The 14,765-nt window shown below is 41.6% G+C and overlaps 1 protein-coding gene across 1 annotated transcript in view; it reads right to left on the reverse strand.

Annotated features, from left to right (window-relative positions):
• Positions 1-810: 810 nt before the first annotated feature.
• The window catches only part of LOC142761087 (uncharacterized), a 31,791-nt gene continuing 17,836 nt past the window's right edge, over positions 811-14,765 (reverse strand). Inside the window, exons 5-8 of the mRNA XM_075864274.1 lie at positions 5,291-5,382; positions 4,877-5,058; positions 4,063-4,232; positions 811-1,508 (exon numbers count right to left, since the gene is read on the reverse strand). Of these exons, the coding sequence (XP_075720389.1) occupies positions 1,339-1,508; positions 4,063-4,232; positions 4,877-5,058; positions 5,291-5,382 (614 nt within the window). The 3' untranslated portion in view covers positions 811-1,338. The remainder of the gene's footprint in view (positions 1,509-4,062; positions 4,233-4,876; positions 5,059-5,290; positions 5,383-14,765) is intronic.

A 14,765-nucleotide genomic window follows, 5' to 3' on the forward strand; every position in this document is an offset into this window, starting at 1 on the left:
AAATTTCACCCACTTTGCTTCTATTCCTGTGAAATGCCTAAAGGGTTGATAAACTAAATGCTGTTTCAAATACTTTGAGGCGTGCAGTTTTTTTTTTAAAAGTGACTTATGGGGGTTTCCCAATATATAGGCCCTCAAAGCTACTTCAAAACTGAACCTTCTAAAAAATAGGTTTTGAAATTCTTGAAAACGTGAGGAAATGCTGCTAAATTAAAAGCCTTGTAACGTCCTGAATAAAAAGGATGTTCAAAAAAAAGACAAAAACAAAAAACTATGCCAACATAAAGTACACTAGTAACGATTTTGTGTGGTATTACTATCTGTCTTACAAGCAGATACATTCAAATTTTTGCAAAATGTGTTTTTCATTGCATGAGAAAAACTATTATGAAAACCACTGAATGTTATGAAGTTACACACTGCTGCAATTAGGGTCTCTGGCACCACTTTATGCTGCCCTCAGCATAAACATTGGGACAGATTCTCTTTAAAGGAAACCTTTCAGTGACTTATGCTGCACTGAGGGCAGCAAAAAGGAGTGACAGACAATTGCAATCAGTATCCGTTAGTTTAGGGATTTTGTGAATTTACATTTAGAAAAAGGGGTCATGTGAAAGTTATGAAGGGCCTAATCATGCCACAAAACTTCAAGTCGTTCTATATTGTATAGATACATTGAGTATCGTTAAACGGGAAGGGGAAGCCTATAATTTGCAGAATGTAAAAATGTAATGCAGCAGGAAGGCAATTTATGAAGCCTCGTTTACAACAATCACATAAATAAAGACATCACTACAATTTAGCTTCTAACTAGGCATTTAATGCCGTGAGATTTTAGTTTTATGACATTTGGTATCTTTTAGATAAAAGTCTTAAAAATGGTGCCAAAACGAACAATGTACATTCATGTGATGGGATATGGCTACATCTAGATTACAGTAAGTGAGAATGATGGAGATCTTGTATACAGTTTTAGGCTATCTTCAGCAAATGGCACGTCATTCAACATCAGCACTAGAGAAGGCATCACATTCGGAGATTGAATTTCTGAACCACTAACGTATGACAGTTTTGAAATTTCAACATTGATTACTAACTTGCCTGAGGAAATCTATAGCAAGTGCAATGGAATCCCAACATTTCCACACTTAAAAAAAAAAAGTTTTAAAAAAAGTTACATAAACTACTGAGTTTTAGATCTAAAAATATTAACTTTGTTAGTAGCAGGAATGTACAGTATTTACATATGTTCTTAAATATACAAGAGTGGAATTTTTTTTTCTCTTTTAAAAGTTCTAAAAACTGCAATTGCATAAAAATTTTAAAAAAATCAAAATCTTAAAACCCCATTAAGCTGACACTGTCATAGATTTGAGATGCGTAGCTTGCGTAAGCACATTCATAAACAAAACCCTTCATGGCATCCATGTAGAGCTGCTGACCGGAATGCAGATAGAGCCAGATTAATCTGCTTAAGTGGGCTCCAACGGTATCTCCATGTAGGCTTTCTGAAAAGACAAAGCACTTGGTTAATGGACAGCACTTAAGGACCATGTGTAGAACATTGAATACATCTCACAAATTCTCTAGCGAAGTAGAAGTATATGAAGATGTTCTGTAGATACACATGTAGAATTAAGTGGTCCTGTGGGATGTTTCAGGTTGATAAATATGGCTTAGAGTACTTCTGAAGTGTGCTCTTACTGAGCTGATGTTGCAAGGATAAATGGGGCGCATACAGACTTCCTTTGATAGATTTTTTCCCCAATCCTTAACACCTTCTCTTCAGTCATTTTTTGGGGATTTTGAATTTGTTTTTTTCACCCCACATTCCAAAACCCATAGCTTTATTTTTCAATTGATAAAACCATATAAGAGCTGGATTTTTGCAGAACGAAAAAAAATAAAGAATATAAAATAAAATGTAAAAGTTTGTCTTGCCATATTCTTGAGCCATAAGTTATTGGTCAGTCAATTTAGCAGTATGAGGGCTTATTTTTTTGCAGGGTGAGCTGTAGTTTCTATTGGTACCATTTTGGGGTACACGGGACTAATCTCCCTCAAAAATGGAATAAGGCCCCATGCACACGACCGTGCCCGCAATCGCGGCCCGCGATTGCGGGCACGGCCGGCCGCTGACTGACAGCTGCATTTTCGGGCCGTGCTCCCATACAAAGTATGGGAGCACGGCCAGCAAAATGCGAAAGAACGGACATGTTCCATAATTCCCGGAACATTTCCATGGCACTGACACCCTTCCGTAGTGCTACGGAAAGGTGTCAGTGTTCAATGAAAGTGAATGGCTGCGTTTTTGCGGACCGCAATTGCGGTCCGCAAAAACTGAGGTTTTTTGCTGTCTTGTGCATGGGGCCTTAAAGAGGCTCTGTCACCAGATTTTGCAACCCCTATCTGCTATTGCAGCAGATCGGCGCTGCAATGTAGATTACAGTAACGTTTTTATTTTTAAAAAACGAGCATTTTTGGCCAAGTTATGACCATTTTTGTATTTATGCAAATGAGGCTTGCAAAAGTACAACTGGGCGTGTTGAAAAGTAAAAGTACAACTGGGTGTGTATTATGTGCGTACATCGGGGCGTGTTTACTACTTTTACTAGCTGGGCGTTCTGATGAGAAGTATCATCCACTTCTCTTCAGAACGCCCAGCTTCTGGCAGTGCAGATCTGTGACGTCACTCACAGGTCCTGCATCGTGTCGGCCACATCGGCACCAGAGGCTACAGTTGATTCTGCAGCAGCATCAGCGTTTGCAGGTAAGTAGCTACATCGATTTACCTGCAAACGCCGATGCTGCTGCAGAATCATCTGTAGCCTCTGGTGCCGATGAGTCCTCGCTCGTCTGACACGATGCAGGACCTGTGAGTGACGTCACAGCGTGATCTCTCGAGAACACGGCTGTGTCTGCACTGCCAGAAGCTGGGCGTTCTGAAGAGAAGTGGATGATACTTCTATACACAATGCCCAGCTAGTAAAAGAAGTAAAAATGCCCCGATGTACGCACACAATACACGCCCAGTTGGACTTCTGCAAGCCTCATTTGCATAAATACAAAAATGGCCATAACTTGGCCAAAAATGCTCTTTAAAAAAAAATAAAAACGTTACTGTAATCTACATTGCAGCGCCGATCTGCTGCAATAGCAGATAGGGGCTGCAAAATCTGGTGACAGAGCCTCTTTAAGTGATCAGTGACCAACTCAGATTGCTGATTTTTTAACGACGTTCACCGTGCAGGTTATATAATGTTATATTGTTGTAGTTCAAACTTTAATGGATGCGGAGTTACCAGTTATGTTAATTTTTTTGCATTGCTTTTGGGGGAATGAGAGAAAGGGTTTTTCAATTGTTCGTTTTTCTTTCATATATAAAAGAGGATATTTTTTTTTAATAGACCCCCTAGGGGACTTGAGCCAGCGATCTTTGCATTACTTACACTATATGCTGCAATGCTAATGTATTGCAGTATATAGTGATTGACAGGCAACTTATTAACTTTTTCTGGCAGGACTCAATAGGTGTACAAAGATGTCAGCCATGACGACCATTGGTAATCACATCGCTGGGGGCATGTCAGAGGGCTGTTGCACTCATTCTACTGGATTAGATGCTGCGGTCGCTATTGACTGTGGCATCTAAGGGGTTAAATTAGCAGGATCCCTCATTACACTTTAATGTCTGCCATTTCACACAGCCAACACTCGTTCTATGGAGCGGGGTCAGCCTGTGAGCCAGCTCCATACTCCCCCACCCAATCTCTGAAAACCTTTATCTATATATAGGATGTCAGGAAGAGCTTAAAGAAAAAGACTGCCCACAGAGCAGCCTGTATTGACAAGATGCATGTAAAGAGCGTCTAACATACACAGCTTAAAACTAAAGGCAGGAGAGGAGTCAAATTTTTCACAGTGGTGCGTGCTATATGATAAATTTGGTGCCTTAGACACTTTCCATCTTTAGGCCATCTCTTGGTTAGCCTACTTTAGACCATTTTTTCTCTTTAAGGTTTGGCTATGTACTCGGTCTGAAAGACTGCTATGCAAAGTTACCTTCATAGATCTTTGTGTCATACTCCAGCAGCTGGAAGAGGCTCTCTGGAAGAAGACTGCTCACCCAGAAGTTCTCTTCTTGAAGGATCCAGTTGTTTATTAGTTGCTTTCTAAACAGGAAGCCTTTGATTTGATCTAGATAAAAAGAATCTCCAGTAGCCATGAACATCCTAGTGGAACAGAATGTAAAAGTGTGATACGGTCACAAGAGCAGAGACTGGACAACAGAACATATGCAATATAGTGGTGTTCGAAGTTGTCATATCCTCACTGCACTAACAATATGTGGAAGGAGATCAAGACAGACTATTGACTACCAAGGGTCTCAATTTGTCTGTACTACATGATACCACACCCCAAATTAAATTTCTGCAGTTTTAGTAGGGTGAACAGCTGTACCAAGATTTTGGAACAATTATCCAATCCTTTTGAAACAAGGTATACCAACAACAAAATTACTTGCATTAAGTGGAAGGCATCATTAAGATTTAAATAATTTAATATTCAGACAGATAAGACTAATATTGCCTATAGTTTGCCAAATGAAACAAAAAAAACACAAAAAACCCCAAGCCACCAAAATGCATGCAGTATAAAACGATAGTAAATAGGTGACCGACTCCAGCCTTAAACGTAAACTGGGAAATAGTACAAATTTAAGCCTGCCAATAGGTGTAGATTTAACTTTGTCTGTGAGATCAAAGACCGATACGTTCTCCATCATACAATTGTTATGACCCCTCCTGCTGATAGTCCCCTGGACACAGACTAGTCATGCGTAGATGATATTAGAGTGGACGGATATGTGTTGTACCTGTAACATGGCAGCACATCAATTATCTTCCAGTTCACATAGTTGCCAGCAATTTTCTCAAGGCTACAGATTCTGGACATCTGGACTTTAGCAGCCATCCAAAACTGATCATGATTAACCATGGAAACTTGTATCTCCCTTTTCAGCATATGGTACACTCCTTCTAGGGCATCTTTGTAGACCTTGAAAACAATTTTAGCGCATATATATATATATATATATATATATATACACACACACACACACACAATAAATATAATTTGCCTGGTGATTACTTTATAAAGGGGCAGAAACTAGTTTGCATTCTGTACCATCTTCAAAGACATTACATTGCAAGGCTTAGGTGATTGGGGGAAAAAAAAAAAAAAAAAAAAAAAAAAAAAAAAAAAAGCAAAAACAAACACACACTTGTACCTTCTTTTGTTTAAATCTTCCCCATTTACGGCCAAGAATCCAAGCCAAGAGCGATCTGCACATTGAGAAGTAGTTCTCCACGGTTTGAATACCTAATAAAAGATTTGTTTTTAAAGAAAAGGGATTTCTGTTATATACACTACAAGGTCTGTTCACTTTGTAGGATGAACACGAGTTAGTGGTCTTGTCATGTTCAGACTTTATTAGCAGCAATTCAACCTCGTAAAAAGATGGCCATACAGCTTCAATAACTTTTGAGTGGTCGGCTGACATCTTTTCCCCATACATGCATGTGATCTGAATGAGGGAAAGTGAAATAAGGTGCTGACAGACCTCTGGAATTCAACATGCCCAAGCAGAAAATCAACTAATAAAGCAAATAGATGAGGCAGTAAACAATAATGTAGTACTTATTATGGGGGACTTTAACTGCCATGATATAAACCTGCAGGTCCAACAAAGGAAACAGGTCTAAGACAATAATTAAGGTCAATTACCTTTCACAACTGGTGTGAGATTCAATAGGGGGGTGGGGGGAACTTATAGACCTAATATTAACCAATAGGCTGGACGGGATATCAAATGTAAAGGCTGGGGGCTACCTAGGCAATAGTGACCACAACATAATGTTTCCATGTATCCTTTAAACATTGACCAATTAATTTTTTACATTTTTCCATTGTCGCATTCAAAGAGCTATAACTTATTTTTGCGTTGACATAGCTGTACAAGGTCTTGTTATTTGTGGGACAAGTTGTATTTTTTTTTTTTTAACCCCTTCCCGTCGCAGCCCTTTTTCAGATTTTCATTTTAGTTTTTTTCCTCCCCACCTTCCAAAAGCCATAACGTCTTTATTTTTCCGTCGCTCTAGTACTAGAACTTTTTTTGCGGGATGAGTTGTAGTTTTTCGTAGCACCCTTTATTTTACCCTATAATGTACTAGGAAACGGGAAAAAAATTATTTGTGGGGTAGAAAATGAAAAAAAAACAGCGATTCCTCCATGGTTTTTTGCACGCCGTTTTTATGGAATTCATTGTGCAACTAAAAAACTCGTTAACTTTATTCTGTGGGTCAATACAATTACGGCGATACCAAAAATGTAGATTTTTCTATATTTTACAAGTAAAAACCTAAGTGAAAAAAAGAAAAATTTATTTTGTGTCGCCAAATTCCGAGAGCCACAACTTTTTTTATTTTTCTGTCGATTAAGTGGTATGAGGGCTTATTTTTTGCGGGATAAGCTGTACTTTTTAATACCATTTTGTGTACATGTGACGGATTTATCACTGGATTTAATTTTTTGTGGGAGATGGTGACCAAAAAAAGAGGATTCTGGCGTTTACAATTTTTTTTTTTTACGGCGTTCACCATGCGGGTTCAATAATGATATATTGTAATAGTTCAGACTTATGGACACGGCAATACCAATTATTTTTTTACTATGTTCTAGGGGGAAAATGTTTTTGTTTTTTTTAACTATTCATTTATTTGTTTTTTTAATTATTATTTTTTTTTTTTACACAAAAAAAACAAAAAAACTTTTTTACTTTTTGTATTATCGTTCGATTGCTTGCACGATATACTGCTATACTAACGTATTGCAGTATATCGTGAGTCTGACAGGCATCCAGTGCCGCACCTGCCATGAGGCCATTTGAGCCGACAGCCTCAGGCGGCACCACCTACCCAAACTTGGGGGGCGGGGCCATGCAGATGCGCATAGCAGACGTGCCGAACGTCTGAAACACTCCTCCTCTCTGACGCTGTACACAGCAAATGCAGCCAGAGAGGAGCAAGTCTGCAGGAGGAGCGGTCGAGCAGCACGAGGTAAGTTCCTGCCTTGCTGGGACTGGAAACCGTGACGTGAGCATACTGCAAGGGAGGGGGGGGGGGGGTCTGGGCATTTTACCGACAGCAAAGGGCTCTATGGAGCTGGAATAATCCACCCCATAGAGCCCTCACATCACTATAATGGAAGGATTAGTGTGGGTGGGGGGAGGGTCTGAGCGTCTGACTTACTGCAGAGAGCTCTATAGGGGGGGGGGGGATTCTGACCCCCCCCCCCCTTTAGAGCAGTCAGATGCTCAGACGCCCTAACCTTTCAGTATAGTAACTAGTCAGGGCTCTATGGTGGGGGGATAATTCCCCCCCTATAGAGCCCTCTGCTGTCAGTAAAACGCCCAGACCCCCCCCCCCCTTGCAATATACTCCTGGCAGGGGCAGGAAGCTGAGTGCAGTATGAGTGTTTTGTAGCTTTCCTGTGCTTAATTAGCGTGGGAAAGCTACAAGCGGGGCTGTGACTGGTGAGTCTCACAGTCACTCCCAGTGCACACTGCATGCGGCAGCCAGTCTGACTGTCTGAACCAGTCACCACCGACTCGCAGCAGACAGGATAGACTGATAAACCCTCAACTACTACAGTTTCACAGGCATTGACTATGATGGCTTCTATAGTGTAGTGGTCAGCTTGTTTGCCTTACATATGGAAGGTTGCTGGTTCAAATCCCAGCTGGGTTTTGTTTTTTGTTTTTTTAATATTAATATCTTACTTGTATTGGGCTTTGTTCACACTAGCATTAATATATGTTTACCTCTATTCCGTCAGAGGAAGAGAGGATCGATACGTTAAACGGAAAGCAACGGCTCCATTAGAATTACTATTGCTTTGAATTGTAATTCTTTTGTATCAGTTGCTTTCCGTTTGTCTCCGTTCGCTAGGTTTTCGTTCTTTTGAACGGAAATAAAAGTTCGGCAGACTGCACTTTGGTTTCCCTTAAAAAAAAAATGGAAACGTAGCGAACGGAGATAAACGGAAAGCAACTGATTTCCGTTTATCTCCGTTCGCTACGTTTCCATTTTTTTTTTTAAGGGAAACCAAAGTGCAGTCTGCCGAACTTTTATTTCCGTTCAAAAGAACGAAAACCTAGCGAACGGAGACAAACGGAAAGCAACTGATACAAAAGAAATACCATTGAAAGCAATGTAATTCTAATGGTACCGTTTCTTTCCGTTTAACGTATCGATTCTCTCTTCCTCTGACGGAATAGAGGTAAACGTATATTAATGCTGGTGTGAAAGAAGCCTTAGGGCCTGTTCACATCAGCGTTGGCTTTCCGTTCTGGGATTCCGTCGGAGGTAACCCTGCAATGGAAAGTCAAACTGAAACCACAGCTTTCGTTTCCGTCACCATTAGCGCAGTCGACTGCGCTATTGATTCAGTCACAAAAACGGAAACCTGCCGGAATGGTGACGAACGGAAACCCTTAGCAATGTTTCCGTCACCATTGATTTCAATTGCGACTGAAACGGAAGCTGTGGTTTCAGTTTGACTTTCCGTTGCGGGGTTCACCCGACGGAAACCTCCCACGGAACCCCGGCTCGGAAAGCAAACGCTGATGTGAACAGGCCCTAATCCTTCCCCATAAACCTGCCCCCGCTAATTAAAATATATTATATAATGCATATAGCGCTGTATCCTGTATCAGTCAGGTCAGCGGGACTGACTGATTCAGTGTCAGCGAGTCCTGCAGGATCGAGCTGTTACCGATCACATCTAAGTTCATAACTTAGATGTGATCGGTAATGGGCGACCTAATGGATTCAGGTCTCAGCGCTATATACAGCTGCTCTGTATACAGGATACAAAGCAGCTGTATCTCAAAAAGTGCAAATCATTTTCAATAAAAAGTAATTAAAACTTGCACCAATCGCATTAAGGGTATGTTCACACGGCAGCGTCCGTAACAGCCGAAATTACGGGGCTGTTTCCAGGAGAAAACAGCCCCGTCATTTCTGCAGTAAAGGCATGTGCAGGCGATTGAACGCCGCGTCCATTATGGACGTAACTGGAGCTGGTTTTCCATGGAGTCCATGGAAACCAGCTCCATTTACGTCTGAAGTAGTGACATGACACTTCTTTGGCGCGGGCGTCTATTTACGAGCTGTCTTTTGACAGCGACGCGTAAATATACGCCTCGTGTGAACAGAGAAACGTCAGCCCATTGCTTTCAATGGGCAGATGTTTGTCAATGCTTTCAAGCCGTAATTTGGGGGTTAAAACGCCCGAATTACGTCCGTAAATAGGCCGTGTGAACATATCCTAATAGATATCTTTATATATCATACTGACATGTCAGAAGTTTATCGGTGGGGGGACTGAGAACTGAGGCCCCCACCGATCGCTAAAACGAAGCAGCAGAAGTGCTCGGGTGAGCGCTGTGCCGCTTCATTTATGATCGACTTTCAGCCGAGTGAGCAGTGTACAGACTCCTAGACATTCTATTGAGCCCGTACACTGCTCCAAGGAAAGCCAAACAGGATTGAAGCGCCACACCGCTCACCCGAGCACTTCTGTTGCTTTGTTTTAGCGACTAGTGGGGGGGGTCTCAGTGTTCGGACCTCACTGATCAAAACTTCTGACATGTCAAAAGTTCTTAAAAAGTTGTTACATTTTAAAGAGAACCTTTCACCTGCCCATAGATTTGCATTTGAGTGCAGCATGTAATGGGGAGGGCTGCACAAACTCTGGGGCACTTTATATATTTTTTTCCTACCCGCTTTCCTTACTTAGATATCGGTGCTGTAATATTTGGCGCCCGATATTTAAATAACCCCATGAACTGCCAATGGGGTGGTAATTGGCAAGGGGACGTGTAACATCGCTGTGACACTGCCCAATCCGCTACGGACAATGTCAACAGCATGAGCTGGAGAGAGGAGATCATCTACGCTCGCACGCTCTCACTCTTCAGCTCTCGGCAGGCAAGTACAAGACTGATCTCAGGTGAGAGATCAGTCTTGTCGTCCTTGTCTGCCGAGAGCTAAAATGTGAGAGCGTGCGTGCGCGCACAGCTCTGATGCCATGGAATAGAAGAAGAAGCATTCACACTCTTCTTCTCCTCTGGTGTTCCTTAGTGGTGGCGGAGCTGCGCGTGCACGCGCTCCAGCTCTTGCTGTAACGCTGACCGTAGCTGATTTGGCAGTGTCACAGCGATATTACACGCCCCCTTGCCAATTACCTCCCCATTGACAGTTCATGGGGTTATTTAAATATCGGGCGCCAAATATTACAGCACTGATATCTAAATAACAAAAGGAGGCTAAGAAAAAAAAATTAAAGTGCCCCAGAGTTTGTGCAGCCCTCCCCATTACATGCTGCATTCAGCTGCACATGTATGGAGAGGTGAAAGGTTCTCTTTAAAAGAAAGGCGTTATAATTTTTTTTTATTTGATATGTTTTATTTTATGGGCCTAATTTTTCTAATTATTTTAATATGTTTTCGAAGGTAGCTATTTATTCATATGTTTGTACGTCTGTGGGGGCAGCCATCTTTATTTTTATTTTTCATACTGCTAATTTTTGTTTTGCAGGTTCCGCTGGACCATTTGGACTAAGTCGTAGATTCGTTGGACTACTTCGCTGATTGAAGCTTTATTTTTTTTTTTTTTTAATAAAATGGTTAAAGTGGATTGTGTGGAAATACATTTTTGTCTGTTTTTTAATACTTCATTACCGCCTTAGTAATGGCAGCTGCCTGATTGAGAGGTCCATTACTAAGGGGCTTAGTGTTAGCCAGTAATAAGGCTATCACTAACCCCTATTACCCCGGTACCCACCGCCACCAGGAAGAGCTGGGTACGATCCAGCACCCGACCGTCTGAAGAGAAGGGCGGGTACTGGGGTGGCCGCAGGCTGGGAATGGCCAAAAACCATGGCCATTCCCACCCTGGTAATTCTAGGCTGCTGCTTTATTGTATCTGGCTGGTTATGAAAAATGGAGGGGATCTCACGTAATTTTTTAAAAAGACGTGGGGTTCCCGCTATTTTTCACAACCAGCCAGATACAATAAAGCAGCTGCAGCCTAGCATCACCAGCGTGGGAAGGGCCACGTTTTTTTTATCCCTTCCCAGCCTGGTAAAACAGCCTTACCGTCGCTTCAGGTGGTCAGGTACTGGATCGTACTCCCCTCGCGGCAGTGAGAACCGGGGTAATAGGAGTTAGTGATAGCCTTTTTACTGGCTAACACTAAGCCCCTTCTTAATAATGGACGCTCTCAATTAGACAGCAGCCATTACTAAGGCCATAATAAAGTATTCAAAAAAACAGACATAAAAACTTTTATTGAAATCTAAACTCCCCCATGCAACCCTCTTTCACAATTTTTATTTTTTTTTAAAAAGTAGATCGGAGTAGTCCAGTGAATCTACGACGTAGTCCAAACGCTCCAGCGGAACCTACCAAAAAAAGCAGTATAAAAATTAAAACTTAAAATTTGCCACAATAGTCACTCGATATAACTATACTGTAATCACTTATATGGTCTGCAGATATCTTGTGTATAACTGGCAACTACCTCTATAAGGTCACTATATGGTGGTAATATTGGTCTATATATAGTGTGATTTATTCACTTACAGTATGGTGGGTTTTTTCTGACTCTATGTTGTAGTAATATGTGATCATGGTTTGGTAGTTTTATTCAGTAACCGTATGGAGGTATTATTCAGTAACAGTATGGGGGTATTATTCAGTAACAGTATGGGGGTATTATTCAGTAACAGTATGGGGGTATTATTCAATAACAGTATGGGGGTATTATTCAATAACAGTATGGGGGTATTATTCAGTAACAGTATGGGGGTATTATTCAGTAACAGTATGGGGGTATTATTCAATAACAGTATGGGGGTATTATTCAATAACAGTATGGGGGTATTATTCAATAACAGTATGGGGGTATTATTCAATAACAGTATGGGGGTATTATTCAATAACAGTATGGGGGTATTATTCAATAACAGTATGGGGGTATTATTCAATAACAGTATGGGGGTATTATTCAATAACAGTATGGGGGTATTATTCAATAACAGTATGGGGGTATTATTCAGTAACAGTATGGGGGTATTATTCAGTCACTGTGGTTATGGTGTGGCAGTATTATTCAGTAACAGTATGGGGTATTATTGGTAATGTTGGTTTTACAATCGATGTAAATTCAAGTGATGTGGGCTGTGTGGAAGTGTGAGTGTGGCAGCAGATGCTCAGTCTAAGGTACAGTCTGCATGTGATGTACTTTGACATGTAGGTGATACTTACGTGAAGAGTGTGGGCCCATAACTTGTGTACAGCCCATGGCCTAAGATCATATTAATCCACCACGGTCATCAAGCCAACACAGGCAGACCACAACAATACAGCAGGTAGAGCAAAGAAACCAGCCCAGGACGTGCCGCTTCAAAACAGCGCTAAGCGCGATCCGTCCTAGACTGGCCTGAATGAAATCGCAGAGAGTGACGCAGGAAATGAGACCGGCTGCCGAGGAGAGATATGGGGCAGTGCAGTGCAGACTGTACTATTTGCACTGATTGAAGTATGGAAAATATTTAAAGAATTATTCTTACTGCCAAACAGCATTTTAAGGCTATGTTCACACTGAGTTTTTTGCAGGAGGAAAATTCTGCCTCAAAATTCTGTTTGGGATTTTGAGGGAGATTTTGTCCTTCCTGCACGTAATTTGGACGCTATTGTCACTGCGTTTTTCGCTCGCGGCCATTGAGTGCTACGGGCAAAAAACTCAGCGAAATACCCTTTCTCTGCCTCCCATTGATGTCAATAGGAGGTCAGAGGAGTAAACGCGTGAAGATAGGGCATGTCCCTTCTTTCTCGTGAGGCAATTTCGGCCGGTTTTTGCGGAGCGGTTTCTGCGTCCAAAAACTCGTCAAAATACTCCGTGTAAACAGGGCCTAACAAACAAACATCAAATGTTTTCCCATTTAAAAAAAATGTAGATTGATTTGGGGGGGGGGGGCACGCCTTTTTATAGTTCGCCGCAGACGGGCTAGGTTCACCCCTGCAGGCATCTATTAAGCATCTATTAAGCCCTGCCGGAGGCAAGGCTTAATAGGTGTACAAAGATGGCGGACCTGGGGCCTTCATTAAGCCCCCAGGAAGCCATAGCAACCATCGCCCCCCCCCCCGCGATTGCGTTGTGGGGTGCGCAATGAGATGTTAGAGGCGGTCGCTCCCTTCTAACGATTTAAATGCTGCAGTCGCTATGGACCACAGCATTTAACGAGTTAAACGAGTGGGATCGTGCTCAAGCGCGATGCCGCTAGTTACTCTGAAGTGTCGGCTGTAACAAACAGCAGACACCGGCATCATATGGAGCGGGTTCACTCTGAGCCCGCTCCATACTTCCCCTACCCGATTTTGGCGTATGGATACGTCAAATGTCCGGAAGGGGTTAATTGGACCATTTTGAGGTACATATAATTTATTTATTATGGTTTTTTTGGCGGCAGAAAAAAAAAAAATAGGACTCAAAGATTGCCTATTTTATGCTGTTTACACTGTGGTATAATCAACTTTAAACTTGGTATTTCCGCAATTGTAATGGCTGAATATATAGTTCTTAGGTTTTACTACTGTTACACAGTAAATACACTTCAACATTTTTTTTTTGTTAGCCAGAACGTTTATTTTTCTGCCGATGTAGCGTATAAGGGCTTTTTTTTGCCGGATGACTTGTAGTATATTGGTACCATTTTGGAGTAGATGAGACTTTGATCACCATCACATTTTTTTTAGAGGCAGGATAAACAGGGTGAGAAAGGGAGACCCCCCCCCTAAAACCACTTAGATGTGGCGCTTGTTATTGAGCGCTGCATCTGAGTGGTTAAACAAGTGGGATCGATACAGACACAGATCCCGCCTGCTCGAGCAGGTCTACTCCCAGGACTCAGCTACCAGTCAATCAGTTGTGAGCAATTTTAGATTTATGCTAATTCGTTTCTTAATAGACAACTGGGCATTTAACTTTTGACCAAGTGGACGTTGTAAAGAGAAGTGTATGACGCTGACCAATCAGCGTCATACACTTGTCCATTTGCATTCCGCACAGCGTGATCTCGCTGTGCTGTCACATATACACACATTAACTTAACTGAAGTGTCTTGCGAGTGAATAGACATCACCTCCAGCCAGGACGCAATGTCTATTGACACTTCGGTAAAGTTTGTGTGGGACTTAATCACAGCACAGCGTGATCTTGCGAGATCACGCTGTGCTGAGCACAAATGGACATGGAGAGAAGTGTATGACGCTGATTGGTCAGTGTCATACACTTCTTTACAATGCCCACTTGGTCAAAAGTTAAACGCCCAGTTGTCTATTAAGAAACTAAATTAGTGTAAATCTAAAATTGCTCATAACTTGCTCAAAAATGAGTTTTTCAAAATAAAAACCACTTATCTACATTACAGCACAGATCAGATCATGCAGGAGATAGGAACTTATAATGTGGTGGCAGAGCCTCTTAAGGGCATAGATAAACTGGGACAATGTCCTCAAAAACAATACACAAATTAAATGGGACATTTTTAAAAAAGGCTCTTAAAAATAGTTCCCATAAGATATCTTTTTACAGGAATAAACGAGCTAGAAATAGGATGAAACTGAAGTGGTTAAATAA

The sequence above is a fragment of the Rhinoderma darwinii genome, chromosome 4 (assembly GCF_050947455.1).
Source record: "Rhinoderma darwinii isolate aRhiDar2 chromosome 4, aRhiDar2.hap1, whole genome shotgun sequence".
NCBI classification, from domain to species: Eukaryota; Metazoa; Chordata; class Amphibia; order Anura; family Rhinodermatidae; genus Rhinoderma; species Rhinoderma darwinii.